We start from the raw sequence: 13815 nt of genomic DNA, 5'->3' as shown, positions 1-13815 counted from the left end.
GCGGCTGTGATTCATCCTTCTTGTCATACACCTGGCTGCTTCTCATAGTTACATGATCTGCCTGCATCTAAAGATATTAATGTTTGCATCTCTCATCTCGATCTTTTCCAGGCTTCTCTCCCACTCTTCCAAAAGCATAACTGTCACATGCCTCTTTTGTCTGGAGACCTACTCCCTGTTTAGTTAGAATTTCTGAATAACTATTAATAAAATGTATGATGTCCTTCCTTGAAAATATCAATATCATCGTCATCATTGTCATCATAGTTAACATTTTCTGGGTGCTTAGGAAATGTCAAGTAAAATGTAAAGCATTTTGCCTGTATTCACTCATTTTAGCTTATAAGGCAGATACGGTACTTTTTTAAAAAAATCAGTATAGGTAAGAAAACCAAAGGTGGGGGATATTACATTACTTGCCTCTAACTAGAACGTCTTTTATGAGAATTTAGGTAATCTGACTCAGACACTACTTTTTTTTTTTTTTTTTTTTTGAGACGGAGTCTTGCTCTGTCACCCAGGCTGGAGTGCAGTGGCATGATCTCGGCTCAGTGCAAGCTCTGCCTCCCAGGTTCACACCATTCTCCTGCCTCAGCCTCCTGAGTAGCTGGGACTACAGGCGCCCGCCACCACGCCCGTTTTTTTGTATTTTTAGTAGAGATGGGGTTTCACTGTGTTAGCCAAGATGGTCTCGATTTCCTGACCTCGTGATCTGCCCGCCTCGGCCTCCGGTAGTGCTGGGATTACAGGCATGAGCCACCGTACCCGGCCAGACACTACATTTTTAACTACTAGACTGCTATCTGTATGGGGATTTTAATAGTCATCTTAAAGGTACCATCCCAAAGGGATCACATTAATGGTGGGAATTTCAGTCATATGGTAGAAGATATTTTAAGACAGGTAAAGCCTTTTAAAATATACTGTCTATATGCCTGCATATTCTGTTGACAAGTGGGGTTAAGCTCACCACAATTAGCACATACATGAGACAAATGTAGATATTAAGCTTTATAAATAACATTTCGTGATACCAGATGACTATCTGTTTTGAAAAATGTTCCAGGTAAATCATTCCTTCCTGTTACTTTCTTTTAAAAATTCCAGTTAGAATATTCCTCGGTGTTCATGAAATGTTCCAAAGTTAACATTTACTTATGGCAGCGAAAGGCAGCTTTGAAGATAGTTGTGAAAAATCGTTAAGTACATAAATTTTTTTTCATTGTCAGTGGAAAAACATACACATACAACTCCCTTTTCCAACCATCATTTCTGATTTTTACTAAGATCTAGTTTTTAAACTGTCTTTTCCACAGTTCTAATGTACAATACTTTGAGTGCATTATCTGTGTGTGTGTATATATAGTATTATATACTATATATACTATATAATATATATAATACTATGTATAGGTAAATAATAGTATATATATGTTTAATAGAATATTTTATTGTATCTTGTAGATCTCACAAAAATGAAAATCTTGAATTATTGAATTTTGTTTGGGGGCTGGCTTAATTAAACAGATATATATATAGATATATATATACACACACTATTATATATATCTATATGTAATATATATTATATATCTACTATTATTTACCTACATATAGGTAAATAATAGTACACAAGCATAAACTTTGAAAACACAAAGATGTCCTCAAATATAAGACTATAAATAACTCAAGCAAAAGGGACTATTGGAGGCATACTATATTTGGAGGGAAGAGGGATTACTAGAATCTGATGCAAATTATAATACTTTGAAGACCAATCTATTCTCACATTTTGCGAAAGAAGAAACAGGTTAAATGATTTAACCAAAGTCAGAGTAAATTGTAACAGAACTAAACCTAGAGAGAATATTCTGGCTCCTTGGCTGTGGCTTTTTCAATTACAAGAAATGGAATGAGTTTGCAGTGAAGTCCATTCTCACAATTTCAACTGATGCACTAGGGAAAGAAACATCAGAGCAAACCTACATATTTTTCTTCATAATAGTTCCCAAACACAAGACAACTACTTTACTGATGGTCAACTAAAGAAATAATATTCTGTTTTAATACCTCAGGGGAAAAATGTTATGTGGAACATATAACTGTATATACAGTGTGACAGTGTATAGTGTATTTATAGCACAGAAGCAATTTCCATGGGTGATTTTTCTAAATGTCACTGTGGGGACTGGAGCTGAACACCTGGGGAAGATATGGGTCCCTACTTTTAAGACTTGGTAATAAATATGTATGAAAGGATCTCAAGAAAATATGTGACAGTGTCACTTGGCTATCACTGTGAACAAGATGAATGCTCCGAATGGATTTGTTAAAATTTAGTTCTAATTGATGGCCAAGTTTGGCCTGGAAGTTTCTAATGTTGTGCTAAAAGGTTCTTCTGCCCTTTCCTAATAGGAATACAAAATAAGACAGATACACAAAAGAAAAACGGTATACTATAAAATAGTTGCAAATTGTGATATGTCCTACAAAGGAAAAAAAGGGGTGAGTTGCTGAAAGAGAAAATAATAGCACAAAGGAGTGGTAAGGTGATCTTTGGACTTTCATCCCAATTGAAAGGTGTGTATATATATATTTACATATATATGTATATAATAGGGTATTTAAAACATATTTTAAAACTATAAACTATTTCATGCTTCTAGAAAATAACATGTGCTTAATACCCATATTTATGGATGCTAATATTTTGCTATATTTATTTCAGATAGGTCTTCTTAAAATACAAAAAAAAAGTAAGGGAGTATAGCTAAGGCACTCCCATCCATTCTACTCTTCATCTCTAGAGGTTGTAAGCCTCACATTTTTGTGTATTATCCCTTCCTATGTTATATTTTTACTTCCATAAAAAAATGGTACTGCTCTCTGTGTGTGTTTTAATTATGTAAGTACTATCATACTGTAGAGTTTTGCAACTTGTATATTTCACTTAACTGCCTATACATGTACATCTGGCTATTCAATTCAACTTATTTTCCAATTTGTCATAATATGAACCAACTGCACCTTATGCAATCCTATTCAAATGGACAATTATTCCGGTTTTCACTTTTCACTACTGGGTTTCCTCAGTAATTTAATCACCTGACACTCATGCCAGTGTTAGGAGAGTTCCTCCTTTAGCACATGCTTGTCAATACATGGTATTTTCAAACGCTTAAAGTTTTGCTAATCTAATGATATGACATACGTGAAATGATGTCTTCTTTCAATTTTAATTTCCCTGGTTCCTAATAGAGTTACACAGCTGTTCATAATTGTGTTAGCTTTTTTTTGGTGTATTATCTGCTCAGGTTCTATGTCTTTTTTTTTTTTTTTTTCTGCATTAGCTCTTCCTTATTTTTGCAATTCTTTTACATTCAAATACTAATTCCTTGTCATTTAATGATTTATAAATATCTCCTTTTAGTCTATAGCTTGTCTTTACACTTTCTTGGTGGGGTATTTGGTTATATATTCAGTTTTATTTTAATGTACCCAAATATATAGTATTTTTTACAGTTCATGCTACAGTATGTTACTCTCACATACATATATTTTCCTATATTTTTTTCTGTACACATTTTACAATTTTAAAAAAATATTTAGATCTTTATTTAGTTCATTGGGAATTTATTTTTATGTATGGCATGAGGTAGGGATCTAATTTTATCTTTTTTGTTAAAAAGCCATTTACTGGAACAGACTCTTACTTCTCAACTCATTTGCAATGTCTCCTCTGTCACATACCATGTTGCCATTTAAATGTGGGTCTGATTCTATGCTCCCTATTTGTTCCATGTGCAGACTCTTGAGCTAATTCCATGGGTTTTAAACTATTTCAGTTTTTCAAGTATTGAGAAGCTAAGCACACTCCTCACCTCTTCCTTATTCTTTTTCAAAAGAATATTTTTGAATATACTTGGCCATATAATATATACTATAATATACTTGGCCATATTCCCTGGCTCTTTCAGATAATTTTAGGATAAGTTGGACCTATAAATTTTTAAAATTTTTATTTATTTAGAGACATATTCTCATTGTCATCCAGGCTGTAGTACAGTGGCAATCATATGCATCTATATTCTTAAAATGTATTGTGGAAAACTTTAATTATATATGAATGTACATAGTAGAATAGTAAGCCCCAAGCTTCAATATTTTTTCAGTCTCATTTCATCTATCTCTTTATTTTTCTGGGTTATTTTAAAGCAGCTTCAAAATATCTATCATTTTTTTCCGTCAAAATTTCATGTATATCTCTAAGAGATGAAGACTTTGGGTCTACATACTTTAGATGGAGGTGACCAGGGATGGCTACACTAAAGAAATGGTATGTAAGCTGAAACTTGAAATATGAGGAGTCAGTCATGGGAACATTGTTCCAAGCAGAATTTTAGGGTAAGGAAATTTGTCATGTTCAAAGAACTGAGTAAAGATCAGTGTGGCTGGAGTTTGGAGATGGAGAGAAGGCAGGAGAGTGAAGGATCAAGCATAGGAAGGAAGTACAGGATTGTGGAAGCCACAGTAATGAGTTCAATTGAAAGTGATTGATGAATTGAAAATGACTGAAAGATGCCAGGATAGAGAAGGGGCTGAGGTTTGAACAAGAGAGGAAGCAGAGAGGGCATCTAGAAGGCTCCTGGAGCAGTCCAGGAGAAAGAGGACGGTGACATGGTACAAAACAAATGGAGATAAGTGGACAGATTTCAGATATATTTATATAAGACATGACTGTGGGAGAAAAAGCAAATACATAAGAAGACAGAAATGATTTTTAAAAATCTCAGTAGGCTGAATTAAGAGCTAAATCGAATGTTACTATTTTTAAGGCTAAATGTGAGGTCCTGATCCTGAATTTAAAACAAATCAAACAAGAACTAAATGAACTGCATTTATATGATGTTAGTGATCTGACTTAGTAATGCCCTTTTTTCCTAGCCGATTCAAAGGATGTTGAAGGTAAAAACAACTCAGACTCCCTCAAGTGTGTTACACAGCTCCTGCATAAATAACTGCACAGCATCCAATTAAACAGTGATGTTTCTGCCTGGGAAAGCTATATATAAGCAAATGAAACCAGAAAGGTACATGTTAAGAATGCATAATTATAGTGAGACCCTATTTAAAACACAGTTCATCATTACATGTATTCAGATATAATAAGTAGTAAATCAGGATCCTGATATATCACAATGACACTCATCAAAATTATAAATTATAGTTAGCTTATAAGTTGGTATTTATTTCCACTAATGTTTGTGCCATGAAGTCTTCCAATAAATGCATCTTTTTTTTTTTTTAACTTTATAAGGCTTAGTTGTACTAAAGAAGACGAGTCTTTACAAAGCTAAATGTTATTAAACATTTAACAGTAATTGAACCAGCACCAGGTAGCAAGCAGTATACACAGTTAAGTTCTATAAATCTCGAGAAAAGATAAGATGTGTGCATAAATAACTCCAGTGTAAAACAGAATACAGTAAGTGTTGGAGAAATGCTAAAATACTGTTAGATTGTGAGTTTCTGCAGAAACTGGATCGTGTCTCGTTTACTTTTATATTTCCACCTCCTAATACTAGTGTAGGGAATGGCAAGTATCAAATACCTAATAAATGTCCATTCATTCATCCATTGATATAAATACTTATTATATACTGATCAGATGATAGGCACACATTCCTGTCTTTAATAAGCTTACATTAACTCCTTCAAAACTCATTTTGAGAGCCCTGCCTATCAGGGTAAAGACATGTGGGTAATAACAAATATGAATGAAGGGTGCAAGACGATGAGAAAGCAAGCTCTGCTGTACATGAAATAGGTGGTGAGGGAAAAGTGACTGGAGGAGACATGAACATTGTGTGCTTTGAGATGGTGATAAAATCTACCTGGTAGGATGCTTGTGTGGCATTAGCAAGTAGCTGAGTTTGAAAACACAATTTTGTCATTTTCTCCAAAACTTTTTGTAAAGTTTTCAAGTGTTTTGAATAAAAAATGGATATGGAGTGAAGAACATGGCAGGAAAGTGGTAAAGAGTTCTGGCCTTTAAATAAAATAAAATACTGAAATAATGGAGCAATTGGTGCGGCATGGAAAGGTATATAAAGACAAGCGGTGAGTGCTACATTGGGGAACACAAGAGATGAAGTTAAAAAAAAGTGGGTGAGGAGAGAAAGGAAGTGGAAGGAAAAGAGGTTATGATCTGAATTTGTAATACTGGAATTGAGTATTTCAGAAGGAGAATTGGTCTGGTTTGCAAAAGTCTTGTGAGTGAGGTTGCAGAAATTAGGTGCTAAATGAGTGGTGGTAAAAGACATGAATGGAAGAGAAGTAAGGAATCCAAGTCAGAGTGCTCAAGGAAACATGCGGCTGATCGGTTCTATGAGCCATCACACAGCTACTGACATCACTCAGTTTGGTGGAAAATACTAGGATGGAAAGAAGGCAAACCATTGCCAAAGTTTGTGAATGTTGGTGAAATATCAGGAGATTCTGAGGAAATGGCAAAGAGGATGTGTCAAATGAGAGACTTGGTGAAGTTTTCATGGAGAAAGAAATATTTGATATGAACCTTGTAGCAGGTATAGAACTTAAATAGTCAGAAATTGGGATGAAAAAAGAGACATTTCAGTTTGAAGGATGGTCTCAGTAAGACCATAGGAAGTAGCAGTGGTTAATTATTTCTGATTTATCATTACTGGAGTCCACAATCTTGCAGACAGATGATCTGATAACAATTCTATTGTATCAGTCAACAGGCCTTATTGCATATCCAAGTGAGTATTTTCCAAAGGACCACTAGCTCATAAATATCTTCCTCCACTCATAATTTACTTAACTCCTTTATCTCCAACAATAAACACCTAATGATTCAACTGGTCCATGTCTGAACATGACCTATTTATGATCTGCATGTTTCTACATATGATCTGCAGCTGGTCCCAGATCGTGTCCCCCAGGCCAAAGCGAATTAGTTCTTTTCCAGGCGTAAGTGGGTGTGAAGAGTCTGGGAACCTCTTAACTTAATAGTAGATTTTCAGAGTCACCTTTATCTATGCTGCTTCCTTTTCTGCTTGGCCTTGACTCTAACTAATGATGCTATTTTGGATCCTGTTTCTTAGAAGCATATTATTACAGACTAGAAAGGATCTTTTGATAGCGTCATGATGTCCTACCTTCTGCTTAAGCAAAGACTTCTCCTACAACTCTTGTGTTGAGCTTGGTCTGAACACTCCTCCATTGTTTACAAAAGCATTGAGTCAGGGGTAGATTGCGACATTTGTCTTTGCTAAAGTTAGTTCTCAAAGTAATACTACAATGCTGGGTAGACATAATTTATCACTGTATCTCCAAGTTGTATTTACTGTTTGGAATATGTCACTTTGACAGGTTTGAAAGGTCCTAGCTCGGAGCCTGTAACATAAGATACCATGTTTGTTGAAATTAAATCTAAATCTTCAATGCATTTTAACTGCTTGGTAAAGAGAACAGACATGTTCCAGTCATATTTTATAAAGTTTAATGTCAAATCTGTTTTCTATTGATTCTTTATGTCTAATTCCATTATGAAATGTGGAGCCAGTAGTAGGGAAATCACACTGGGAAAAGACTGACTTGGGTGCACATGATGGCATATTTATGCCTTGTGTATTCAGAGAGAGAAGGGAGGGAGGGAGACAAGGAAAGAAGGAAAGAAGGAAAGAAGGAAGGAAGGAAGGAAGGAAGGAAGGAAGGAAGGAAGGAAGGAAGGAGGGAAGGAGATTGTATCTTAGCTCTTGGGTAAAGTATAAGTACATTTATGAATGTTAATTTCTACTTTTATAAAAGGGCATGATAATTGGCTTCTAATCACACAACACTTTTTGGCTATTAAATGAACTCAAGAATGTGAAAGTGTTTCATAAATTAAAAACATCTTAATTCTATTGTAGGACATCCACTGCTTGCATTCATGTGCAATTTAGAATGTATATCCTTTTACTTCTTGATATTTTCACTTCTTAAATACTATACATTTATTTGTAGAAACACTCTGTTTCAAGAGACATAATGTGTTCCTTTTGGGACTATGGCTTATCACATAGCTTCTCATTACTTATGTGAAGTGCCAGGAACCTTGAGAGGGCAGAAAAAAATTCTAGTTTCTCTGCAGCTCTCCTCTTGACAGTGCTCGAGTACAGGCTGATTGGCTATAGAGCCATAGGGATTTGATGAAACAAAGCGTTTCACAGCAATACAGACTCTGCTGTTTCTACCTCAAGGGAAGTACAAGATATGACCTTGGTTGATGACTGGTAAGTATGCTTGTTGCCTAGCAAAATTCAGAAGCCCAAGACAAAAGCCATAATGACCTTATTGATTTATATTTTGAAGCTTTTATTACCATAATGTGGTGTGCTACAAATTGGATATTTTAACAGAAAGCTTACAATAGCATGGAATTTTCTACTACCATAGCTGTTGACACATACCAAACAATCTTATCAATTTCTGTATTTATAATGACAACAAAATGATACGTTACACAACATGTTAGTGCTTACGAAACATGGGGTACATGAGATAGATTAGCCCAAGATGAGTGAGATTTAAATAAGGGCAACCACATTTTAAAGAATCCCAATGTAAAATTAAATTATTTATTAATGCTACACAAATTTGATAGTCTTAAAAAATCCTTCTTTACTATAAGACAAGTAATCATTTTTAAGTAAAAAATTTTAAAGAAATAGGATTTATCAATAATAACATTTCTGAAAGTTTGTAACCATTGATTCACATCCAACAAAACTATTGCAGAGAAGCCCATACCTTAATCTAGACATATAATATATATAAATAAAAGCCCATACCTTAATCTAGACATATAATAAATAAAAAATGTCCTAAAAATTTATATATCAATTTTTGGACTAGCAAATAATCTGAAATACATTTCTAGAAACAAGAAACTCTTTCAGCTACTCCTCTCACACTGGCTAAAAATGCTTAGATCACAGGATGGGCACGGTGGCTCACGCCTGTAATCCTGACACTTTGGGAGGCTGAGACAGGGGGATTGTTAGAGCCCAGTAGTTTGAGACCAGTCTGGGCAACATACGAAACTCCATCTCTACAAAAAAATACAAAAATTGGCCCTCTGCAGTGGTGTGCACCTGTGGTCCCAGCTACCTGGGTGACAGTGAGACACTGTCTCAAAACAAACAAACAAAAAAACCTCGGATCTTTTCTTTACTCTTTCTTTCTTCTTTCTTTTTTCCTCTTTCTTTCTTTTCCTTCCTTCCTTTCTTCTTTCTTTTTTTCCTCTTTCTTTCCCTCACCTCCCTTCCTTCCTTCCTTCCTTTTCTCTCTCTCTCTCTCTCTCTCTCTCTCTCTCTCTCTCTCTCTCTCTCTCTCTCTCTCTCTTTTGGTTTTGGTTTTGGTTTGTTTTGAGACAGGATCTTGCTCTGTCACCCAGGCTTGAGTGTAGTGGTGCAATCATTGCTCACTGCAGCCTCAACCTCCTGGGCTCAAGCGATTCTCCCAAGTAGCTGGGACCACAGGCATGCACCACCATACTTTGCTATTTTTCTTTTTAATTTTTTTAGAGGTGGGAATTTGAGACCCAGGCTGGTCTCAAATGCCTGAGCTCAAGCAATCCTCCTGCCTCACGCTCCCAAATTGCTGGGATTACAGTCATGAGCCACTGTGCCCAACCTTTCAGATCTTTTCTACAACAAATATTCCAGGTAGAAATTTTGTCTTTTGATACTTTACTATTTTTTCCCACTTTATGTCTCTCTTTGTAATGTAAATATAGTGAAAAAAGCACTATTAAATGAAAAGGGCACTTTTTATTAAATCATTTCTTTAATTTTTTAAAAAAGTATGAAAAATCTCTGCCAGATTATACTAAATACAAAGCTAAAACAGCATGTTAGTAAACTAACCATTGCCACGACCACTGATATTAAATGATGTGCTGAAACACTTCAATGACTTCTTAGACATTGTGAAATAAGTCTACTTTCTTCAATGAAAAAAGTAATCTCTGCTGAACATAACTTATAAGAAAGTTTATATTTGCTGACTAATATATACCTTAGCTCATCTTGCCATTTCAATCTGCTGTTTTGCAAACATAAACACAATGTGAACTACAGTTATAAGTTTTAGCAGTTTAAGTTGGACACTTTGTTGTGAGAACATATATAAAATTAACAGAAATAAAAGTTAATAAATATAAAAATTCATCCATAATTTTAATTCCTCAACAAATCAAATTGTTTCCAATTTTTAGGGCACCTTACCATTCTTTACCTTTGCGCATGCACAGACTTAGACTTTGCCTGATGGTACAGATAAAATATTGTGTTCTGCTTTTCTTAGTTATCATTATTTCACAAACATTGTACACATTGCCAAAAGGTCTTCATAGCTATCATGAAAATAAATTAATTGAATGAGTTACCGTAACTTAATGTATCACTTCCTCATTCTTAGGTTACCTTTCTCTCTCTCCTCCCCAACTCCTCTTTTTTGGGACTACTGTCAACCACAAATATTTTCATTTATACAGTTTCACCTTGTTTTTAATGTTTCTCTCTTCAGATAAATTCTCTGAAGTAGAGACTTATGAACGCTTTTATGGCTCTTGTATTTCCGAAATGCTTTCTAAATATCACTACCATTAATAGCAACGTGTGTGCCTACAATTTGTACTGCAAGCTTCACCAGCACTTGGGTATTAGTATTTTTTATTGGAGAAATGAGTAGTGATTTCAGGGATGAAGTCTCTGTGATTTCATACTAATGAAATCTCATCAGCATTTTTTAATCTGCCTTTTTGTTACTGTTGTTGTTAAATGCTTTAAAATATTTGCTAATTGTATTTCCTACTACGTGGATTTTCTTTGGAGATATGTGTCTTTGTGTTTATCTCAAGAAATTACATGTACTTTTGCTATACTCCATCCAGAAAATAATGCAAATATTTTTTACAATATAAACTGTTTTACTTTGGGTTTTTTTTTAAATAACAGATAAGTTTAATACTTTTACATCATTAAATATATTAAATATTTTTCAATGTGATTATTTCTTCTTCTCATATCAAAGTTCATATAGTGATTCTACTAAATGTCTGGCAAAATGCAACTTTCCTTATTATTAAAAAAATTATCCATGTAATCTATCTGGTATTTTGGCATATGTTGTGAGATGTGAGTCTAAATCACTTCTTTTTCAAATTTCCTAATACCACAACCATTTCTTAAATAGTCTTTCCCTTTCTCATTGTCTTATAATGTTATTTTCTTATATATAAAATTTTCATATATAACATGTTAAAATTTTCTATGCATTCCTAGATAGGGCACATTAGAAATGCCTGGGCACGCTGGCCAGTTGAAGATTTTGTTTTGGTTTTACTCTCATATTTGTAAATTAATGTTGAAACCATTAATATCCAGACCTTTATATCCAGAAACATAATCGGCCTCTTCACTAATTAAGTCTTCCTTTATAACCACGAGAAATAACATTTTAAAAATATGTCCAATATTATATAATAAAGGGACAGAGTAAGACCATGCAAAAGGTAGAGGCTATGTAGTAGGACATGTATATATATCTAGGCTCAACTCCTGTGTAATCTTGTGCCAGATGCTTACAAAAGATTTTTTTCATGTATATTACCTCACTTGCTCTGTTTGATCTTTGCAATACCCTGTGAGATAATGATGTTATTATCACTACAGGTATTAAGACCCAAAGCATAAACACATCTCTTGAGTCAAAAGCACAAGCTCATTGCATACCATCATGATATATGTAAATGTAGTTGTAGACCACCTACATCACACAATAACTTTGTCCCTGAATATTTTATAATTTTTTTGCTATAATAATTGCAATCATCTTTCCATCATATTGTCTAATTAGTTGTGCTTACCTAATGGTATGCTATTGATTTTACTATATTTATTTCGTGTTCAACCGCTATTGAGTTCCTTATTACCTCTTTAAAATATGTTTAAATCATTCAGTTTTTTTGAGTTGCTACATTGCCAATGTCAATTCTTTGTTATAGAATCATATATTAATAACATTAACTAATTGGAAAGTAAAAAACCAAGACCAGTTATCTGTCATGATATTAAGACATATTAAAATCTTCCTGTTTAAGAAATATAAATTTTAAAAAGATTATTTAACTACTGCTAGTCAGTTTCCTTTAGACTATAGATTACATTACCTTAAGAATTTTTCATATCAGTCCCTCAAACCTCCCTTTATCTTGTCTGACAGAAGTGCTGACATTACAATGTGGCAAAAAAATAATAATAATAATAAAAGAATCAAAAAGAAAGCATAGGCTGGGCACGGTGGCTCACACCTGTAATCCCAGCACTTTGGGAGGCTGAGGGTGGGTGGATCACTTGAGGTCAGGAGTTTGAGATCAGTCTGACCAATATGGCAAAACCCCGTCTATACTAAAAATACAAAAAATACAAAAAAATACAAAAAATAAAATAAAATAATAAAATAATTAGCTGGGTGTGGTGATATGCACCTGCAGTCCCAGCTACTCTGGAGGCTGAGACAGGAGAATCACTTGAACTTGGGAGGAGGGGGTTGGAGTGAGCCGAGTTCACACCACTGCACTCCAGCCTGGGCGACAGAATGAGGCTCCATCTCAAAAAAAAACTTAAAAATACAATAAATAAAGCATAGATTTTTTTTTTCTTGTTGGGCTTTAAATACTGGAGAAGAGAGACTAGAGGAATTACTAGGAAAGAGCCATTAGACTGCACACACTTGCACATTTGGGAGAGACTTGCTGCCTTCACATTTCTTCTTAATCCCTGGCTGCCTAAACTCCTTCTCATCATAATCTAGACTCTCCATTCCTTAATAATGCCTTTTAAAATGTTTTCTCCCAGAACATCATTTCAATTATTGAAAGGATACTTTTCTTGAAACTGGATTTATTCTTTGTCTTCCCCCATCTATTCCCAGAGTATTAGGTGTTTACTTGGAAAAGTATTATTAATGAAATGTGATCTTTAAATTCAATTAGTTAATTAACACAGTCAAATAATCCACTGCAAAAAGTATTCTAAATAAAGGAAGCTACTGAGTCCCCTGAAAAATATTTCATTTTTGGGTAAATGTTTTTTGTATTTGGTTGATGGGAAATATATATATAGCTAGCATTAAAGGTAAAAATAAAAATGACACAATTAGTTTTGCTATAGAACCAGACAATTAACTTCAGTTCTCATTTCAGTACTCACGGGTAAAATGACTAGAAGTGGATGGATTGACACTGTCCCCACTGTCAGCACTTTCACTGCTGGAAACTTCATCATCCGATTCCCTCACAGAGGAGCAGGGTGAGGAGCCGTCAACTTCTTCAAACTTCCTCTTTAAAATTCCACTCATAGCTGCAGCGCTGTCACATGTACCTGTAACAGGAACGAGAGCAACAGAGCATTGAAATATTTGACCGCTGAACGTGTAGCCAAGGTCTCCAGAGTCATTTTTATGTGGCTTTTTATACATGAGCTGAGCTATAGCTTTCCCTTGAAAGGATCTTTAGCAGATTTTTTTTTCTATTTTCAAATTAATGAAAATAAGATTAAATTAAATATCAGTATTTAACCATTTGATTACCAAAGGGTTTTTGTATTTTCAGACATAGTTCATTTTAATGTAACATCATTATTTCTTTTCATTGGCAAATTGAGAAAATCCATCTGAGTCCAAGAAAATCTATAAAGAAAAATAATGCCAATGTCTCCACAAGTCCTTGATTACAACATTATA

General features: G+C 34.3%; 1 protein-coding gene across 3 annotated transcripts in view; it reads right to left on the bottom strand.

Annotated features, from left to right (window-relative positions):
• Positions 1–13815, bottom strand: part of CSRNP3 (cysteine and serine rich nuclear protein 3) — a 221467-nt gene that overhangs the window by 78994 nt on the left and 128658 nt on the right. For all 3 annotated transcript variants that reach the window (XM_009182353.3, XM_003907555.5, XM_009182354.4), the window contains one exon: positions 13284–13454. In XM_009182353.3, coding sequence (XP_009180617.2) covers positions 13284–13431 — 148 coding nt within the window. In that variant the 5' untranslated portion in view covers positions 13432–13454. The remainder of the gene's footprint in view (positions 1–13283; positions 13455–13815) is intronic.

Source organism: Papio anubis, chromosome 10 (genome assembly GCF_008728515.1).
Source record: "Papio anubis isolate 15944 chromosome 10, Panubis1.0, whole genome shotgun sequence".
In the NCBI taxonomy this organism is placed as follows: domain Eukaryota; kingdom Metazoa; phylum Chordata; class Mammalia; order Primates; family Cercopithecidae; genus Papio; species Papio anubis.
This window is presented reverse-complemented; position numbering and strand designations above follow the sequence as displayed.